General features: G+C 38.6%; 1 protein-coding gene across 6 annotated transcripts in view; it reads right to left on the reverse strand.

Moving 5' to 3' along the window:
* Window positions 1-11,597, reverse strand: part of gbf1 (golgi brefeldin A resistant guanine nucleotide exchange factor 1) — an 80,465-nt gene extending 68,868 nt beyond the window's left edge. For all 6 annotated transcript variants that reach the window (XM_078932287.1, XM_078932286.1, XM_011484061.4 and 3 more), the window contains exons 1-3: window positions 11,308-11,597; window positions 8,196-8,300; window positions 7,967-8,033 (exon numbers count right to left, since the gene is read on the reverse strand). In XM_078932287.1, the coding sequence (XP_078788413.1) occupies window positions 7,967-8,033; window positions 8,196-8,291 (163 nt within the window). In that variant the 5' untranslated portion in view covers window positions 8,292-8,300; window positions 11,308-11,597. The remainder of the gene's footprint in view (window positions 1-7,966; window positions 8,034-8,195; window positions 8,301-11,307) is intronic.
* Window positions 11,598-19,966: the final 8,369 nt, after the last annotated feature.

Genomic DNA, 19,966 nt, shown 5'->3' on the forward strand with positions numbered 1-19,966 from the left:
TGCTTCTGGTGCACTGCTGGTAATTCCAGTCAATTAAGGGTGTGCTTCTGAATTTTGTTAGAGTCTGGATATAAAGAAAAAAGCTGTCAGTCAAAGGGCCACTCTGGATGTATCCAGGGAGCTGCAAGGGCCTCTAAACCTGCATTTGTATGAATAAAAATGAAGGGATTTAGGCGCAGACTGTTTCTTCTGTAGTCTTGTCAAAAACCTGACCTTCGAAGCCAGGGGGGCGTGGGGGAGGGGTCGACGGATAGATGTGGGAGGAAGGAAAGAATTGAAGATTTGAGACACTAAGGCTCAGTGGTGTCTGCATAAAAAGGTGAAAGTGGAAGAAGAAAACAGGTGAAAAGGAGAGAAAGTAAAACATGTCTGATGAATGAAACACTGTTTGGCACATCATTTTATTCTCTGAGGTCTAGTGAAGGGAAAAAACTGAATTATTCAACAAGATAAAAAGACAAGACTTTTCTATGTGATAACATAATTTTAAAAGCGAGAACCCTTGTCCGTGTCAGGTAAACCCAGGTCTAGACAAAGGAACTGATCAAACAAACCCAATGGAAAAGAATCATGGTCAAATCTTTTTGAATTCAGAAAGGTAGCTGTGTTTCTATAGTCGGAACGACAGCAGTGCATTAAAGATGAAACAAACTGTGAAGGCTTTATTAAAAGTAAAACAACAGGTGGAAACAAAAGGAAAAAGAACTTCTGGGGGAAAAGTTAAGTCACCATATGAATACTCAGCAATTTTTCCATCGGTCAGCTTGAAAACATTAATAAAACAAACCTGAGAAAAAAATGTTTCGCCTTTAACGTGGAATTTGTACAAAAAATTTAATACATCTGGCATGATATTAGTATTAATTGCAGTCTTTGAAGCGAAATATAATTAATTGTTTTAACAGGATTTAACACCCATTACCCTTGAGGAACACTTCAGTGCTCAGGCATCGTAGAAAAAAACGACCAAAATGCAAACACGTATTCAACTGTTTACAACAACAAGACAGAGCTCAGGACACCAGTCGTCTCTTCGGCGTTCCGGCCCTGATTAGGCTCGCGTTGAACCAGGGGCGAGAAGTGGGTAAAATCAGAGCCACAGCGCAGCAGCCTGCCTAATGAAAAGGTCTAACATTCAAGCAGAGCCAGACTGAGATGGACTATATCTACATAAAAACATCAACACACAAACGTCACATCTTTAGTCAAAACATGGGTTCCTTGGCAAGATAAAATAAAACCAATAATCTGCATATTTACTAATTCTAATGGATTTTCACCCTATGGCTTATTTATCCAGATGTTCAAAAACTACAACCTATTTCATCCTCCTGCCCACCTTTGCGTAGGTGTATGACAGCCAGCAGTTAAACCGTTCCACATTTTCCTTCTATGCAAACCTTGTAGCTGGAAAAGATTTATGTTCAAATGTCTAACCATCATGATTGTTTAATGGCCATTCAGTGGTGTCAAGATGTACACTTGCATGGGTAAGTGCATTACATCAAAAGGAGAAATTGAAAAGATGTTGTGTGCCCTGAATGTTGTAAACATCCATTTTACACTTTTATGATAAGAGCTGGTGATTGTATTAGGAAAATAACATAACTAAAATATCACATTTTTATTATTGAGATGTTTTATTTTTGTAACTATTAAGCTAATATTGCTATGTTAATAGCGGAAGACAAGTTTCCTTCATGTAAAGCCTCAATAACACCAAACCAATCACGTCTGCCATAGTAACCAACTTAAAAGGTTATTGTTTAGCGCCACAAAGAAACTGAAGTGATCAGACTAAATTAGATGGCTAACAGCAGCGACAGTAACCACGACAACGCCTGTTAACATCATAGTGCGGACTTCATAGATTTAACATTAAAAATAACGTACGCTGCTCGATTAGTTTGACCTTCTTTCTCGGTGTTCAACAAAATCGTCTACTAATGGGCTTTGATCTGTTGACAAAAAATAAAAAAATCCATGGATTGAAACTCCCTATAACTCAACAGAAGATCCAGCAAAAGCATAGGAATTGCCAAAAAAAGGGACATAAAGCCCTATAATCAAGTAATTTAATTATCTCATTAAAACACATCCCTACGCATTCTGAACTGAAAGTCCTCAGTGCAGACATCTTTTTAAGATCCCACAGCAGAATTCTGTCCAAAGATGAACTGAAAGCTCAGTCAGAGGGAAGTGTTTATTTCTATTGCCACAAGCCATAGAAAACTTCACTTCCACGTCCAGAAACCACTTAGAAATGTTCATGAGCCTGTACGTATGTACTAGCAGATGCCAGCCACAGAGGTATGGAAAGCACTCAATTATGTGAGTTTAATGAAGCCAGAGCATTAGATATTCGTTCTTATCCAAGTCAAAAAGTTTATTTCAGAAAAACGGTTTGACTTTATATGCTTCCATCACTCTTCTTCCTGAGCTAGGCGGAGCTAAGGCGTGATAACACATGGTCCGTCACTGGCTTTCCACAACTGTGCTGCCATTGTTCCAGAGACCAGAATGGACCTTACATTTTCCATGAAGGAACATTTTTTCCTGCTTTGAGAAAAGAGAGACAACACTTCCTTTCCCAGAACAATTTATCTCCCTGCTTGACAAGACTCCCTGCTATATTTACCCGACTAAAATTGCAGATGATATACTTCCAGCTGCAATACTCCCCACCTCCATGGCACATGGTCCTGTCAATCAAGGAGCTTTCATTACAACAGATGCACCAAAGTGCTAAAAAACCCTCAAACAGATTACATGAGCTACAAAGAAAGATAGAAGGAGAAAAATAAAAAGAAGACGACAAAAAGAGCTGCAAAATCTTAAGGGGACAAATTGATATTTCCTTTATTGTTTGGCTTGGGTTGTTAGAGGGAGCTTACATACACACTGCAATGAATGGAATTACTGAGCTTTCAATAAGTAGACAGCTGGGCCACTGCAAAAGCTCAAAGCAGCAGAGAAACACAGCCCACCTGGAAGGTTTTCCACCAAAACATGACTTCATGTCTGTATGAAAGACAAAAAACAAATCAAACTAATCAGTCTCTCAAGCAGAGCTCTTCCACCTTCAATCTCAGCTTCCTGTACGTGTAAATATGCAGCCTTTGGAAGGCTAAAAGCACTCTGGATTCAGCGTAAAAAACAGGGGGAAAGCCTTAAAATGTCACTGACACCAATTTCTTTTAGAAATATGTCCTAAATGATCAAATCCTCAATCAGGTCTTATACAGTAAATGAATAAGGATTAAAGGAGTAGTGGAGATTTTTTTTTGTAAAAGTGGTTAAGGAACTAGGAGAGAGGAGGGGGAGTCCTCCTCGGCCAGCAGCGCCTGTCCATCTCACAGTGGTGGAGGCATTCCCTGGAGGAAGGCTGAAAAGGTGGGGGGGTTACTTCCACACAGTTCCATGTGTTGCATCTTTCCCATTGCTCACATCTTCTACAAGAGGAGCTGCAAGACTCTGGAAGCTGCCAGGACACTCATTGCAAAGGCATGCAAGAGCCAGCTTGGCTCTATCAGAGAACAAGGTGGAGGGGCACTCCAGCAGAATTACTGCACAGGAACACGAACACATAAATAATTAGCTGCCATACTCCAAGGGTCTTTGGTTTAAGATAGTAAAGATCTTCAATTTAATTGTAACCGCAGAGATTTGTATCTATTATTGGGTTAAATGTCTTATATCTTATGACCTTAACCCATAAAAACCCAGACTTTAAGGGAAAATTCTGTGTGATATACCACAGACCAAATGACCCACATAACACATTTCTGATGTTGTATACTGTTGTATACTGATGTCACCATAAGGGGTTAAGACTTTAACGTCAGTGCATCCTGTCTGTAGTTTGCAAGCATACTTTATGCTCCACAAACTTCCAAATATAGATTTTTACACACAGCATTTTTTTTTATTTTACCATAAATGTTTAAAAATAGCTGCTTCCAGCACTTACACTGTTCTTTAAACCAGCGGTCCCCAACCCCCGGGCTGCGGACCGGTACTGGTCCGTGGGTCACTTGGTACCGGGCCGCAGAGAAAGAATAAATAACTTACACTACTTCCGTCTTATTTATTTCGGAATTTGAAAGATGTTTTATTTTGAAAAATTGCCTGAATCTCTGTTCCATCCGTCTATGTCACTCTAGACGCAGGCCAAGGCGCTCTTCTCGGTCACGTGATAGGTTACCGCAAAAATAAAACCCAGGACCTAGCAAAATGAGTAAAAAACAAACGTCTTTGGAACGTTTCTTTGCCAAGGGGAAAACGCCCAGCCAGGAGACAGAAGAGGAGCCTTCGACTTCCGGGAAAAAAAGAAAGCTACGTTTAATCGACAGCACTTCTTTTTTGCACCATGAGAGTGGGAAGGGGAGCGGATGTTGACACCTGTGCGATGTACTATGTCATGCGTGTCAAAATAAAAGCTCATAGTTTGTTTTGACACACCTCTGTTCCCCCTTCGTTCTAGTGTTGCTATATTACTCATCAGCCTACATGTGAAAGGCCGATCCGTGAAAACTTTATGTGACGTCATACCGGCCCGTAGTGTTAAAAAGGTTGGGGACCACTGCTTTAAACTAAGAAATAATTTTAAAATCAACTCGACATATGAAATTAGAAGAGACAAAGTATAATGAAGATAAAATAATTTCTTAAGAGATCAAAGGTGTTCAAATGCAACAACTAATCAAAAATATTGGTTAAATCAAGTATTCAAACCGTTGCAATCCAATTAAGTTACTGATTGTTAATTGTCTTAATGATGTTATCAGAATTTCCAGAGCTGCAATGTTACTTCAACCAAAGATGTCATGTGGCTTTTCGTCTTACTAAGAAGACAATTTGCAAATTACAAGGCTTTGTGTTTCTTGTGTGACACAATACAAGATAATAGCTCACCATGAGTGCCTTCGCCCATCAGAAGCCAGGACAGGCCCTGGCACCCCAGTGACCCCAAAATGGATACAACCGGTTAAGAAAATGGATGGATAGAGGGGGGGGGAGAGGAAGAGAGTGATGGATGGATGGATGGATGGATGGATGGATGGATGGATGGATGGATGGATGGATGGATGGATGGATGGATGGATGGATGGATGGATGGATGGATGGATGGATGGATGGATGGATGGATGGATGGATGGATGGATGGATGGATGGATGGATGGATGGGTGGATGGATGGATGGATAAAAGCAGCCAAATAATAACACTAAGATGGTAGTGCTGATTCTCATCAAAGAGGATTTACACCCAGGGGCAAACCACAGCAAAATCAGCTGGAGGTCATGATTAAATAAGAATTGTGTCATCCGCCTATAGAGAAAAAAGGCAGCCAAATCTTAACTCTGTGTACTAATAATTTAGACCGTAAAAGGTTATGTAGAGAATCAGAACCAGAGTCCATCTCTCACTGCAAGCAAGTTTGATTTACAGCAGACTATTTAAACCAGCTTCTGTTTGTACGAAGATGTAATGGCAACTAACAGCTGCCCATTTATCTCCATCTTAAAACATTTATTGGAGACACACATGGTCAAAAGCTTATTCATAACTGAAGAAGCCACTTGGATGAGTGGTGACAGGACAGGACAATGTCGACTGGATGAATGAGAACCTTCACTGACACATGCAGACCATATTCAAAAACTCCCAAGATCTCTCTGGTATCCCAAGCAAGTATAAATGGTTGGTTTAGTTATACAGAACCAACAGTGGTCCAGTGTAACAACCATCTCCAGTCCCATATTCCAGCCCATGGAGGCTGATGAATGCGATTCCCCTTTGCTTAAAACAAAGTCCCAGGTTTGCATTCTTAAGGAGGTAAACCACAACACAACTGCTACCAATATTTACACAGTTGCAGAGACCTATCAGCTCAGATAGTGCTACAATAGGCTAAAGAAACGCAGGGCTGTTATATCCAACTCCATTGCCTTGACTACTGCAGAAAACCCCAGCCCTGACATTGGGTAGCACCAAAGTCTGAGTGTCCTGCTCCCTCAGAGATGGATATGTTGGTGGTCTTGAGATGATGTTCTAAGTATCTCTTCCTCCCAGACATTTTCAGTAAAGATCTACAACTCTCCATCTGCACCAAACAGTATTGATGAGCTTTCCCTGTCTGAACACCTGACGGTATGTTCTGAAAAGATTCTATTATTTTTCAGGATCTTACCAACATCCTTCCGAGTTTTAGCTTTACTGACGGTCAAGGCCACAGTCCACTTGGCCTGAACATACCTGTCAATCTGAACATGAGACACCTGAGTCAGCTAATCGACAGAAATCTCAAACTTGAGGACCAGGAATGAGGAGGCTTGGTTTGGAGGGTACATGTAAAAGTACAACCTGATCCTCTCATAGGTTCATCTAACATTTGTCTAGAAGAATAACTGTAGCACTAAACAATTTTAAAACAAAGAACAAAACATTGTTGAAATTACCTTTCAGTTAGTTGAAGATCCTTATATTATAGCTTATGCCTTAGTAAATACTGCTCTAATGGGTGGATATGGGCAGTCTACAGGAAAAAAATGGGCAAATCTGTAGGTAGCTTGCATGAAATTTTAGGATTGCAGACCGCTCAGTAAGGCCGTAGAGAGAAAATATTCATGCACGTTTTTTCTACAGGCATGCTGAGGGCGACAAGTCATAGCGTATACTTCAGTAGCACACAATAGTAAGTTTAGGTAAAGTAGGTAAGACGCACGCATGTCATACGGATTTTTCATTTTTTCCTCCTCCCCAAACCCTGCGCATGGGGGCCATTAGTACTGTTTACATGATAAGCATGCACATCCTTGCTTGCATCCAACTGTTAGAAATAAGGGAATGAGACATTGATAGCGTAGTTTGTGTAGACATCCTACGGGTGTCTAAGAGGCCCTTACGTGCACCTTACCAATGACTAAAATGTGGCGTAGGGACAACGTATTTTTACAAATACGTCCCGATATATTTACCAAGCACACGACAATCTTACAGTCTGCTTTCACGACGTCCCTTAAGGTGGCCACCCAAGCCTCGAGGGAGCTGCAAGACACATCTGCGCGCCCCTTAAGAGGAAACCGCTCCTCTCTACGACCCTCCACGCGCCCGGACAACCCAAAATTCTGAAGCAACTATACAGGTACATGCGACTAAGGCATTAACTCTAATTTGTTCATGCCAAAAACAGACTTGAATGAATGCAAAGAGAAGTCATAAAGACATATTATACATAGGAAAATGGAATAGCGTAGGGAAAAACTGTTACAATTTCAAAAAATACAAAACAATACAGTTAAAGTTCTGCTGGAGTAACTGCAGGCCCGCAACCCAAAACATTTGACAAAGAATCTCAAAGTTGTTCAAATCAGCTATGGTTACTAGTCTCCGTTTACTTTATGACATTTGAACAAGAGAAAATCCTTTTAATCAAATATTGAAGATGGTTAAAGTGATTGATCTATAATCATATCACTTCACTTGGTTTCCTAAAAATTGATTTACATTCATGATTTTTCTAATAAAAAATAACCTGCAGATATTTTTGATACTTGATCTGCATATGCTATGACGATTTCTGAAACAGTACTGTCTATTTAACATAATTATTAAGTATTTCATCTTTGTCATGTGGATTTATTGATACTTAAGGATTCTTAATGACATGAATCTTTGTTGGTAAGGTATAAATATCTGATTAGAAGTTATGAACTGGATAATGAGAATTCATGTAAAGAAAATGGTTACGGTAGAACAGGGGTGGGATTATATAAATTCCCTTCCTTCCACTCCCTTTCAAGCAATCTTTAATTTGTTGTCTAAATATCCTATCTTCGATATGTCTTTCTATGGATGTAAAACTGTTGATTCTATTGTTTTGTCCATTATTCTTGCTTTGATTGCTTGAAATAAAGCATTTCCAATCCAATCCCACTTCAAATAACACTGAACTATCAAAATACCTTTAATGTTATTGAGTATTTCCTTGAGCTGTCCAAAGCTGTTCAGTAATGGATCCTGTTCTTCATCCTGGACAGAGAAAAACGACATGTTAGGAAAATTATCAGACTACATCAGATCCTCCTGTTGTTTTGCAAATCTTTCTTTTTATAATGAACTAATTTTTTTTCTTGCCTCAAGGACACTATATATTTTACATGGCAAGATTTCAGACAAAAACCAACAACGTACCAGTGATGTATGAGTATTCCATCTGGAGTTTCTCTTTATTGCTCCAACAACAGTGGTAATTTCACCTTGCACAATGTAGATGTTCTTGTCCACCATGCTGCTTTCCTGACAGAAGAAAGCATGTGAAAGAGTCGACTGTCAAACACAAAAACATTTTCTCTGTGTACGTTTTTGACAATACTTTTCAGCACAGCTGTCAGATCCAGATGACATGACTCCAATTCATTGCCACTCTCACACTGAATGACATTAAATACCTGTGTAACATTATTCATAAGGGAGAAAAAGGGTAATGGTGTTTACCTAAACCATCTCTGTCATGTTTTCAAACTCTTTTTCTTTCTCTTAAAAAAAAAAGTAGTTTTGAAATATAAAAATTCCACTCTTCTAGTATAGTTAGGGGTAGGAAACTTGAATTTGGCTGCCATCTGCTTTTGTCCAATTTTAATAGTAAATGATTAAGAGTAAATAAAAACGTTTCTGCGTGCCTGGGAACTCTCTCCTTAAAGTGCTAACAGAATGTCTAACTTGTTATACAAAACATGTATGGATAACCGAACAGATAAAATCAATATAGCGGTCATGTTTGACAAGTAGCCCAACTCAAAAAGGCAGGATTAACCTTTTTTTCTTGTGTCATTGGAGTCTTGTTTTACAAAAAGATTTATGAGTTAGGCCTGGATGGGCAATGACACAGTATGTTATCAATTCAAAATTACACAGAGCTGAAGAAATCTCTGGTCACAGCGACAGGCTCAAAGTCTATAAAAGGACTCCATTGTGAGTGACTGATATGGAGGAAAGAACTGATATAGTTCCTGAAACTGCTGCTGCAAACTACATTTAACATTGAAACTGTCTTTAAAACTGCACAAAGCTTAAATTGCACTGCCTGATTTATTTAAAGTATAGTAGAACTGAGTGGAATAAAGTTAAGTAGAGGAGTGGGAAAACATTTAACGGAATAAATAATGACTATAAATTCTGCCAAGAGACATTTTGATAGCAGTTATAGGTTTGACACATTGTTTTCACACTCATTAAAGGCCCACTCTGATGAAAATCATGTTTTTTAGCATGACCTTGTGGCCTTTTTCTGATGATGGAAGACATATTTTAAAAAAATTTAAATTTTACTGTATCTGAGTATTACTTTATTCAAATTGTTGTAAAAAAAAGTTGTTTGAAAAAGATCGTATTTATGAAGTACAAAATACCCGGGGTGGGCTACAGTCTCCCTGCTCTGCTCCATTCTGATTTATCCACTGTCTTACAAATAGATCCATGGACGTCTTTGTTTTCCTCGTCTGAGCTGGAATCTGGATTTTAAACTGTACGGCTGGATAGCTCCAGTATTGCTGCCATTTTTGTTGCACTGCTAATGTTAGCTTGGGGTTGTGAGGGACTGTAAGCTAGTGGACATCGTAACAGATGGATGATGAGAAGGGGGCGGGTATACTCCCAACCAACAGCTCAGAGCTCATGCCGCTCTGCAGAAACTGTGTCCACAAAAGGTCACAAGTTGTTTGATTTTGACTAAAAATGAAATCCTCATAATTAAAAGACCACTGGGAACGCTTTTAGAATAGATCAAAAGATGATCAGAGTGGGTCTTTAAGGAAGTGGTTCTCCAATATTTATTACTAATGATTTATTTGAATGCTGCAGTGTCCTGCTGATGACTTTTCACTATTTTATTAGAAATGTAAAGTGCCATCATGGCAGACTCTTAATCGTTTCTTTAAAAGGATACAGTAAACTGAAAGTTTAAAGAGTTGAAAGATGTTTTTACTGAGCAGACACAGGTAGACAGCACAGTTTTTGTCCTATCTGATGCTGTTATGACGGCAACAGGCTTATATTAATGCATATACATTCTTAGAAATACATAAAATATCAATGAAAACATGTGCTGAGGCCCTTAATAAATTTGGAAATTACGTACAGAAAAGAGAACCAGTGTCAGTTGAAAATCTTGATTAAAAACATATGCATACAACTGTATTTTCCTAATAAAAAAAAAGCTACAGATATATTTTTGAATATTTGAGAGAGGTACAATGTAAGTAGCATTAAGCTTTTATTTATTTCTGTCACAAAGTGTGTAACAATGTTTTGACGCACTGCACGCTTAGATATTTTTTTATTTACTTTTAAGAAACTGTTAAAACAATCAATAAAACTTAAAATTGTGTAAAGCACATATTTATCCTGATTTTAATCTCTGTTGTTTTCTATTTACTATTTTTACACAGCTCTTCTAATAAATTTAAACCCAAATGACATATTTTGTATTGCTACTAGTTGAGCTGCCGTGATGGCTGAATTCTCCTCTGTGAGATGAATAAAGTGCAGTTAAATTCAAATGTAGATGGTATATGTGTAATGATGTAAAACTAGCGGCATTCAAATAGGTTTTCTAAAGTATTCAACACTGTCATCTTACTGTTTAGTAAATTTGGAGTATTAGAGCATTGCTGGCACTTTTAAATAGATTAGGTTTAACAGGTAGAAGAGCATTATTTAAAACATTCTAAACCTGAAGCTGGCAGCATGCTGCAGAGTAAACTCTGGACCTTTTTTCATTCAGATTTCATTGATTTCTGTCTTGTATTCCTGGGTCACTTTAATCCTTCAATTTAACACAATACCACGGGATCTTTCACTAAATTCAGTAGTGTATTTTTTTTTAAATTAGAATAAATACAGTGTCTGCAAATTAAAGCCACACCTCCAAATGATGTAAGTGAAAATTTAATTTGCTTGCTCTAATATGAAAGCTTGATAATTAGATTAATAAGAACGTGAGTCTAACGCCGTGTTGTTGTCTCCCTTTTCGCTTTAAGACTACAAATCAACTAGAGTACAAAGAAAAAATTGGCATGACAAAAATTATTGAATGAGTATTTCATATACAAGAAGTTGAGTTCATAGGTCTGTTTTATCATATAGCTAACAGCCTAGCACAACTACTAGCCAGCGCGTGCACTGACTCTCCCTTCAGCAAATGCATCATAGACGTTTGTTTCACTAACTAATTTACTATCAAGTAACGATAAGCTGATGCTTTAGTTTCTGGGCAACTAAAAAACAAGCAAAAGAGATGTCTAACCTTTGTGCGGCTGCTCCTTTTCAAACGGAATCCAAATGTACCTATGCTACCTCAACGAGCTAGCAGGCTAGCTAGCGAGGACTGACAGAAAAGAAGCAAAGTTCAGTTCCTTGCGACACCAGGACAAACTACAGGAATCGGACATTCCACTTTATCACTATGTAGAATTTAAAAACTATTTCTATTCATTAAGTCTTCAGTAACGTATAAATAATGAATAAAGCGACCGACTTCCTGTAGCTGTCAGTCTGGTTTTGGTAAACACACTGACGTGGAAAAGCAGTGCGCTCTCAACCGAGCTTGACTAAAGCACTTTGATTGACGTGCCACCACACAGCACTCTGTGGTATTATTTGTTTCCAGATACGACTATTTGTTACATATTAAGCATATTTTCTTTATGAGTTGTTTTATTTAGTGTTTTGAAGCAAATTAAGCTAAAAAGAGAATTTGAATTCGTGTATAGGTGAATCGAGGGCGGGACCCAGGTTGATATGCTGTAGCAAGGTAGGTTGCATTAAGTTGATGACGTAGCCAGGGCCTTTGAATGCACTTTAGGTCTGCCTCAAAATCAAACGCCTGTTGAAAGACATTGTTTAAAAATAGTTTACACATTTGAAACTGCCATCATAAAATACAGCGACGAATAAACAACGTTTAAAAAAGAGAGAGCATTTCATCAAAAGCATTATAAACACATTATTGATTGGCTGTATAATCATTCAGGCTGAGTCCAAATTCCCTCCCTGCTCCCTAACTACTAAAGAACTATGTAGTGCGGGACTATCTAGTGCCCTGGATTTTGAAAACAATTCAGAAACCAGGCTGACTATGTTTGATGGGATGTCACAGATTTCCTGTAGTAAAAACTTAATAAATATGAACATTTTATGAAAACTATTTATGAATCCACTTTGTTATGAAGATGAAAACTTGGATAATTTATAAAAAATAAATTGAAATCCTTCTTTATTTATGTGAAAAAATGTTCAAATCAATGCATTGTGGTCTGTATCAGCCAATCTAGCGAGCATTGGTGCACACTGGTTTTTCACAAAGACTTCTAGGAAATTTCTAGGGCTTTGGATTTTGGAATTGTAGATTCAGACCGGCAAATGCACTATGTGGTGTACTAAGTAGTGAGTAGTGAAGGAATATGGGCTCAACTTTGCCAAATATCAAGAGGAGCAGCGACTCTACTCTGAGCTCTTCTAGAGTGACCAACCTCCTCCCCTAATCTCAAAGGGAGCTCTCAGACTCCCTGTGGTGAAAACTAATGACAGTCACTTATATCAGAGATCTTACATTTTTGTTGATGACCCAACGGTCCAGTAGTAAACAGGTTAGGGTCTGAGTATAGGCCGACCAGTAAATCAAACGCTTTGCCTGTTGAATCAGCTCCTTCTTCACAACATAACATAACATGCATTAAATTGCATTAAAATGTAAAAGTTCTTCAATGTAAAGAATATGGGATTCTGGCCCTAATTTTTGGATTTGAAAACATAATCAACAAACGTAGAAGCAGCTCTAAAAACTATGACTTTATACTGTTTGTACTATGTATTTTAGTCATGCTAAAAGTGTCTACACAGACAGCATCCTCAACCAGTGTTCCTTGGTGAACACCTGCACCTCAACACTGCTTGGTCTGGATCCTACTAAACAGGTTTGAATGAAATCCAGGAGAATCTGCTTTGTCATTGTAACCCTTGTGCTATCTTAGATGACCCCCCCCCTTCCATTGACGTGTTCTCCCTACCATGACAAAGGTGGATAAAGGTGGAAAGATTTCATGTAATCCATGTACACCAGTGAAGATCACAAATCATTGAAGAAAAAAGGTTCAGAGCACTGTCTAGTGGGTCTAGATGACCCAACTCTCAATGGTAAAGTGCCTAGGATAGCACAAGGGATAAGTTGTCTTTCAAGATCAGCCACTGCTGTCTTCAAGGAAATATGGCCTGAAACCATGTCATGTTTTACAATAATCCAAACCTAAAAAGTACTTGGTTACGGTACTTTGAACTGTTTTTGGGCTCAGTGAAGTTTTTTTTACATGTTTGTTTCACAAATTTTGACGGTATGCCAGATCTTAAACTTCAGAGTTTACATTGGTGAGGTAGATGTGAGACAAGTAGACACCTAAAACATAACGATTATTTGACATGTTGGTTTCTATTTGAAGTGAAAGAAATGAAAACACTTTAGGAAAACCAAGCTTGCAGTGGCAATCTGCTTAGTTAAAGGGACTTTTGATCAATTAAAAACAGCTGGAATAGACATAGGAAGCAAAGGCAGCTCCACCACTTGTTGCTAATATGGAAACAATGAACCTTTTAGAATGTTTTAGAATGTTCAATCTAAACTATTGAGTCATAATAATTTAATAGTAATTTGTCATTAGTTAGAATTTCGTTTGCCATTTCAGTAAATTAGCGTACTACTGTAGCAAACAGCATAATAGCTGATTTAATTCAAAAACAGATAGTTTTCAAAGACAAAACAGCATCTGTGGAGATTTTTAAATGCAAATTACAGACACGTCTTTTTAACTTAGCTCTTAAATAACTCATTTGGTCTTCTTTTTTACTTTAATTATTTATTTTATTGGACTTTTGGTATTTCATGACTTTCGTGGTTTAACATTTTATCATGTCTATCTTTTAGTCGATGCAGCGTCCAGATTAAAATCTTTGCCACAGCGTTTCCTTTCTTTTAATGTTTGTCTCTTAATGTTTGTGCTTTTAATCTATTATGTTTTGTGACTTTTTATTGTTTTAATTAATATCAAGCACCTTGTGTTCTACGTCATGTTGATGAAAGGTGCTATAACAATAAAGCGATTGATTGATTGTAGAATCTGTTAATGTCAAAGTGTTGTTGCAGTCTTCTCCCCGTTGGGCTCTTCTGTTGGTAGTTTCCACATTTCCCATGATGCTTTGGCTTCGTTTCACTGTTTAAAGACACTTGCTATTTAACTTTGTGATTCTAAACTGGGCCTAAGCTTAAATATGTCCATTTGTCTGTATTGATCAGCCATGTTTACTGTCAACTGGGACACACTCCTCCTACCTAAAGTGCTGTGTGCAGCGTCCACACATCCATTCAACCTCATCACATCATCAACATTTTAACTTCTCAGTGAATAGGGATGTGGATTCAGTTACCTGACATTTTTGTGATGCAGTCATCATTTTCTTTAAAAACCATGAAGAGGCAGCTCACAGGTGAAGCTGGTCTTTGCAGCTCCATCTTTAGCACCGATTATATAAAGAGGCCATGTGCAATGTCACCCACAGGTTTCCCAAAGAAGCCCCACTGTCCCGACATGCTGCCAATCTGTCTGACCATTTTTGCTAAAAGATGCTAGAAGAAAGAAGGTTTGTTTGAATATTTCAACAGTCACCTATGTTTTTTGCAATACTGATGCTTTCTATGTCTTATATTGATGTTCCTCCATCCACACTATTTTCTCTCCAATTTTCCTTTCACCCCCAACATTTCTTTAAATTAAACTATGTTTTAAACAAGTACCATCTTTTCACCACTATGGGGCGCTCTTAATAGTCGTAAATTTTATCCAAAATGTACGGAGCGCCCTTAGGTGCAGTGCGCTAAATGTGTTGTTGCGTGAATTCGGTAAAGAGGACGTAGGAGAGGACGGTAAGGAGGGAACTGTGGCCTTGAAAGAAGATACCCCCCCCCCCCCCCCCCCCGAATGGCACAAAAGTCATGCAGAACAACATTGTTTTGGCAACCCTGATAATGCCGCCTGCAAAGAGACACGCTTATGAAGCACGGTTTAAACTGCAAGCTAACAGCTACGTGGAGGAACACGGGAATCGTTCAGTTGTAGAGGATTCAAGATGAATTAATCCATGGTTCAAAAGTGGAAAAAGCTGGAAAACAAACTCCGACAAGACAAAAAGGTGGAGCTGAGTTTCCGTGGAAACAAGGCGAGGTGGCCCCGAGTTGGAAGACCAACCGGAGGGTTGGATTAAAGATCAGAGAACAGCTGGGAGAAGCGTCTCCAGTCGCCGTTCCACTGAAGGCAGTAACGCTTGCAGAGGAAATGAAAATGGAACATTTTCATGAAAGCCAACTTGTTGCTTTTGTTTTATGAAACGCCGCCATCTTTCCATCCGGGCAAGGACTAAAATGGCGCAGCAATGTCCAGCGGATTACAATGACAAGCTGTCCATCTTTCGCTCCTTTTACTGAGTCCTAGTCTTTAACTAAGACTGGGAGGCAGCGCCGGGCGAGTTACCCCACAATCTGTGAATGGATTGTAGATGCTTGGGCTAACGTGTCTGCTTGCACTGCTCTTCATGCTTTCGCAAAAGCCGGCATCATTCATGAGGAGCCGCACGGCAACGAGACGGACTCTGACAACGACAAAAGGGAAGCTGGCGTGTTTGTTAGAAATTTAGCCCAGCTGTTCATTTCAGATACAGAAGATGAGGACTCTGATGGATTTTTGGATGCTGTTTTATGACAGAGAAAATGCAAAAAAAAGTTCACAACCCACTCAGTTTTTCTCCCGCTGCCTTTTTAAAACACACACTAGCATGCATCTTTTAATGATGATAATGACACAATGTTATGATAATAATCATTTTACCTTTATGTTTTAACATGCACGCGCCCTAAAACCCGGTGCACCTTTTGTATGCGTTCTTACACAAAAAGCAGCAGAACTGAAAGTGCGCCCTATAATCCAGGTCACCCTGTGGTCGTGAAAATACGGTAGACGTGTACTCCTGAGACCGTGTTTAGGGTCATTTCTTTCTGCAACTGTGTCAACACTAAATAGAGCCCCTGCTAAGCTTGTTGTATTAGAAACCTGATAGAACATGATACAAAGCATATTCTGAGACTGTTTCTTAACCTTTATTTTCTTCTCAGGGACGGTGTGACTGACCGACAACAGCTGTGTCCAGCTTGGCTTCCTGGGAAGACCCAAGATCTCCAGTCGCTCTTGGTTTGGTGGAATACACTGCTGTGGACGGTTGCTTATCCTTTCCACATGGCTTCATGTTCAGAGCGGCTCAGCGAATTGTCCTCATTTCACATTACTACACAGATGTGGGAAATAAATTAATTGTATTTATTTAGAAAATGGCTGAATGGAACAAAAACTCCAGTCATTTGGTTATTTTGTCTGTTGTTATCAGCCTACACTTATTAATCCCAGACAGACTGAAGACATTTTTATTTTAGTATCATTTTAGTATAATTATTTTTTGCAGTATAAGAATTTTAATATTGTAAAGTTTTATTTCTAATTTTGCATGCTTTAAGAGTTATTTAGAGGCAAAAATATTCCCGAAGTTGTTTTTTTCATCAGTTACTCTTTTATTCTTGAATCATCTGAGGAATCATTTGTACTTCTAAATCCTTCTACTTGTGAAATATTATTTTATTTAAAAGACCATCTATCAGTTTCCTGCTTCTTCCTGAAATATTAACCCTTTTTTATATGTTATTCCTTTAGGACTGTCACCTTTGACTGTCTCTGAGAAGTAGACCGAGTGAAGGTGATGTCGTCCAAAATGGTTTTCTTCCCCCTCCAACTAAATGAAGTCAGTTCAGTTGTCATTTTTGCGTGATAAGGATGCTGCCATATTGGAGCCTGACTGCGTCAGTATAAGCAGTGAATAGTCTGCGTCGGTCTAAATGAATGTATCTATGGCAACCACTCCCACCAATCAGGAGGGAAGGGACGCCCCTTCCACTGAAAGCAGGCTACATGAAATCTGTCAATCAAACGTTGTACGTGAGACTTTCATTGAGGCCTCTGACTGCTCAGTTTATGACTTAAATAACTTGCAGTAAGGAAAAAAGGGATGTTTATCAAACACATTAAAAAAACTGGTAGCAAAGCATAGAAGGTTATACTGACCAATACAATGCCAGTGCCTGACACCAGGCCATTCAAAAATATTGTAGATTTCATTGCTTTGCTTTGGAATTTTTGTTTTGAGTTTAACTATTTGGAATTGATTGAGAATAGTTGAATCAACAGACAACTGAAGTCTGTCAGATGTGACAGCTTTATACTACGTCTGCATGATTCCACTGAAGATTACGGAAGCGATTCTGTAGCATCAAGCAGCAGAACATGTCGTATTTTATCGAGGGGCATTTTACTCTGTACCAAAACCACACAGCTGAAGTAATTTGCCTTTAAATTGTTCATATAAACCTTAAAGTTCCACTCCAGTCATCTTTTGATCTATTTTCAAAGTGGTCTTTTGATGATGATTATTCATCAGAAAATTCACCCCTGAGTTGTAGGCGGGGAGTATGTCTATACTCATTTTCCATCATCCATTTCCTAACTCTCTCCCACTAGCTTACAGCCTCCCACAACACCAACCAAACATTAGCGGTGCAACAAAAATGGTGAGTAATATTGCAGCTATCCAAGTTTTGATCCAGGTCAGACGAGAAGAACAAAGACGTTCATGGATCTGTTTGACTGTGAGTGGATGATCAGAATGGAGCGGAGCAGGGAGGCTGTGACCTGCTGATTGTAGGTCATAAGCTTTTTCAAACTGCATATTTTTGTCTGCTCCGGATTCACAATGATGTGAGTAAAGAAATACTCAGAAATGCAAATTAATCCTGATCATCTTTATATCTGTCCTGAGAAAAATGCCACGAGAACATGTTAAAAACACCATCTTCATTGAAGTGGGTCTTTAAAGGAAGATTGTGCAAATGAATTCTTGTGACTAGTTGCACTTTAAACTGATAGTGGGGGTCAAGCAGAATCATGTTTTAATGAGCATCGCTCCAAAGCAGAACCTCTAGGAAGAGATAAACACTTTAACGTTCTTTGTTTGCATATATTCAGTTGGAATGTTCTGATGGACGGACGGTTTCTATATGAACATTTTTGATCAGCAATATGGTCCAAACTGTGAGACTCGCCTGCCACTGTCGGTTGTGTGGATTTTGAAGCAAACGTTAGTTGCGTCCTGTTCTTGTGTGCAATAGTCCGCACAGGTACAGTATTATCATCAGTGCTACCATTGAATGTTTCTATGAAGTGTGTCAGAAAGACAAATACACCTGTGCCCAGGTTTTGATCATTTTTCCGTCTTAATCTACTTTCGTGGTTTATTTTGCAAGCCTCTGGTCCAAGAGCAAAAGCGAAGGTCACTATAGGAGGACACACACCTGGGCTGTGTACACAAGTCTCATATCTTAAAGTCCACAGCTGTGTTGACTCCAGTCAAAAGAATGAAGTACAGGTTCTTTGGAGCTGTAGAACAATTAACCCTTGTGCTATCCTAGGCACTTTAACATTGGGAGTTGGGTCATCTAGACCCACTAGACAGTGCTCTGAACCTTTTTTCTTCAATGATTTGTGATCTTCACTGGTGTCCATGGATTACATGAAATCTTTCCACTTTTATCCACCTTTGTCATGGTAGGGAGAACACGTCAATGTAAGGGGGGGGGGGGCATCTAAGATAGCACAAGGGTTAATCTCGTCCTGCTTGCAGACTACAACTGCTAAATTCTGCATGAATTTTGACAAAGAAACAGGAGATTATTAAGACTCTGACAGACAAACTTTACCAACATTTATTTTTTATAGCAGAGGTCATTCTGGAACGACACAGGTATCTGCAGAACATCACCTTGTTTTCGTGTTCATAACACAAATGCACCTAATTGGGGAGGAGTCTTCACACTTAACAATTAATCCTCGAGGGGATTTTTTTTTCAGATCCACTGATGCTATGATAAATTTACAATCAAACATTTATGAAATGTAAGTGAAGGCCAGCAGGATTCTACGATGCTTTATTTTATAGAGTTTTGAAAAAGTGATCATTTTATTCAATCCGAGATTGTGTGTCAGTGCTAGAAATGTGATCACACTGAAAAACATCTTCCAGAGGAAGAACAGACTCTGTGGAGGCTGCATTAAGGCAATGACAGCAAGTTTTTTGGAATGTCGTCCATCAGGAGTTGTATAATAACTATTTATTGTTTGGGATGTCGTTATTGGTAGTATTAATGTCAAATTATTTGAAAAACCTTCTATTTTTAATTAGTGGAAATGAAACAAAGCTGTTCTCTGGGGAAAAATTTTATCCTCCAGTTCAATTGAAGTAATCACATAAAAATATCTTTAGGTCTACTTTCAAAATGATGATTTTTTTTTATGAAGGGATATGCAGAATCGGCAAAACTTCAACTCTGGAAAAACAAAAAAAGGGCAAAATGTGTGGAATCAGCACTCATAGACATGCGAGAAGTACTTGAAAAAGCAGAGTTGGGGAGAGGTAATGCTACTGACAAAGACAGTGATGTGTCTGAACTTCTGATTTGTTCTTATTCTGATCAGATGATGTTTATTTCACAGAGAAGAAAACACAAGAACATGTAAACGATATTCAGAATTGCCTGCCTGTCAAGTCACACAAGAGAGCAGCCTAACAGGAGGAGAAGTCTATGAAAATCTGCTTCCTGACATTAAAGAAAGTTTAAGGGAATCTCAACAGGGCATTGACTTTTGTCAGTTAGAACTTTGCACACTTTTTGTATCTCTGTATATATAGGACACTTCTTTTTCTATATTTCAGTGCGTCTCTCATGGATACAGAAGTTTTGTTGTGTGGTTTGAAAAAAATCACAA

The sequence above is a fragment of the Oryzias latipes genome, chromosome 15, assembly GCF_053564925.1.
Source record: "Oryzias latipes strain Hd-rR chromosome 15, Olatipes_Hd-rR_3.1".
NCBI lineage: Eukaryota > Metazoa > Chordata > Actinopteri > Beloniformes > Adrianichthyidae > Oryzias > Oryzias latipes.